This window comes from Palaemon carinicauda, chromosome 6 (assembly GCF_036898095.1).
Source record: "Palaemon carinicauda isolate YSFRI2023 chromosome 6, ASM3689809v2, whole genome shotgun sequence".
Taxonomy (NCBI): domain Eukaryota; kingdom Metazoa; phylum Arthropoda; class Malacostraca; order Decapoda; family Palaemonidae; genus Palaemon; species Palaemon carinicauda.
In genome coordinates this window covers 72,572,108-72,573,605 of record NC_090730.1, presented here as the reverse complement: position 1 = coordinate 72,573,605, position 1,498 = coordinate 72,572,108, and the positions used below count along the sequence as shown (strand labels likewise).

General features: G+C 41.3%; 1 protein-coding gene across 1 annotated transcript; it reads right to left on the bottom strand.

Annotated features, from left to right (window-relative positions):
• Positions 1-349: 349 nt before the first annotated feature.
• LOC137643077 (uncharacterized) lies at positions 350-778 on the bottom strand. The gene has a single exon (XM_068375921.1). The coding sequence runs from the start codon at positions 776-778 to the stop codon at positions 350-352; it is 429 nt and encodes a 142-aa protein (XP_068232022.1).
• Between the last annotated feature and the right edge of the window lie 720 nt (positions 779-1,498).

Below are 1,498 nucleotides of genomic sequence, written 5' to 3'. Positions count from 1 at the left end.
AGTTAATATGTCTTCGAAGTTAATGAAAGTCTTGTACCACGATAGTCGAAGGTTCATTTTCGTCAGTCGACTTTATCTCTCGCGCTAGACATACAAAGTATGTACCTCCAGCATTCTCTTCAGACTCTACTTCTGTAGAGTCTGCAAGGAAGGCACCATTGACAGTTGCCCTTTTGAAATACTTCTTCAAAAGATTTATATGATACAGCTGGCATTTTCCATTTTTGTTTATTACATAGTTTAGCTTACTACGTTTCTCCGCGACCAGAAATGGTCCATGCCATGAAACTAAAAGCTTATTTGTAGAGTCAGGCAAAAATATTAGAACTTCATCACCCACATTGAGTTGTCATTCCTGACTTTGAACATCGAAATAAGTTTTGTACTTTTGGGCACTGATTTCTGAACTCTTCAGAGCAACCTCTGCACAATCATGCAATCGGTCCTGTAACTCTATTACATACTGAAAGAAAGATCTCTTTTCATCGTTAAGCGTTTGCTCTGTCCACAAGTCCTTCAAAACGGCTAAAGGGCCTCTACATTGATGAGCGTACAAGAGTTCAAATGGTGGTAAACCAGATCTATCATTAGGGATTTCTCGCAATGCGAAAAGAGTAGGAATAAGATACCGGTGCCAATCCGAAGGCTTATCACAACATAGTTTTTTAAGACAGGCCTTGAAAGTGGAATGCAGTCTCTCGATTCGACCGTTCCCCATACGGTGGTAAACAGTAGAGAACAAAGGTTTCATATCTAAAAGTAGGTGCAACTCGTGCATCAGCTTCGAGGGGTGCCATGATCACTAAGGATCTCTGTAGGAATTCCTACCCTAAAGAATATCTGAAGTAGAACTTCTGCGACTTCAACAGAGTTTATATCGTTTAACGGAATAGCCTCAGAAAACCCTGTCGCCAAGTCTATCAAGGTCAAAATGTATTTATGCCCTTTTTTAGTACTCGGGCTTATTGGTTCCACGATGTCCATCGCAACTTTACTGGAAGGAACGGTAATCATAGGCATTGGTTCTAGAGGCGCCTTAGCCACTCAACCCTTGGGAGTCACGTGCTGACACCTCTCACCATAGCGCACAAAATCCCTTATGTCTTTCGTAGCACTGGGCCAATGGAAGTGCCTCTTGATTCTCATTCCAGTCTTACGATGACCAAAGTGGCCCGTCACTGGGGATTCATGCCCCAAGGACAACACAGATCGTCTGCACTCTTTAGGTACCACTATTACTAGATTACCTACAAGATTAGGATTAGGACATTTTAAAGTTTCTCTGTATAACAAATTATTTTGATAGCAATATCGGTACTGAATCCCATCCTTTTGAGTGAACGTTTCCTTTTGTAGCTAATTCCCTTGCTTTATTTTAAGTTGGACATTCTGACTGTAGCTTAGCAAACACCATCGTGTCTACATTAATTGATCAAGGACAGGTACTTTAATTGGATGTGGTGGTTTATGGTTACTTTTGGCTGCAGAACGAGTCTGT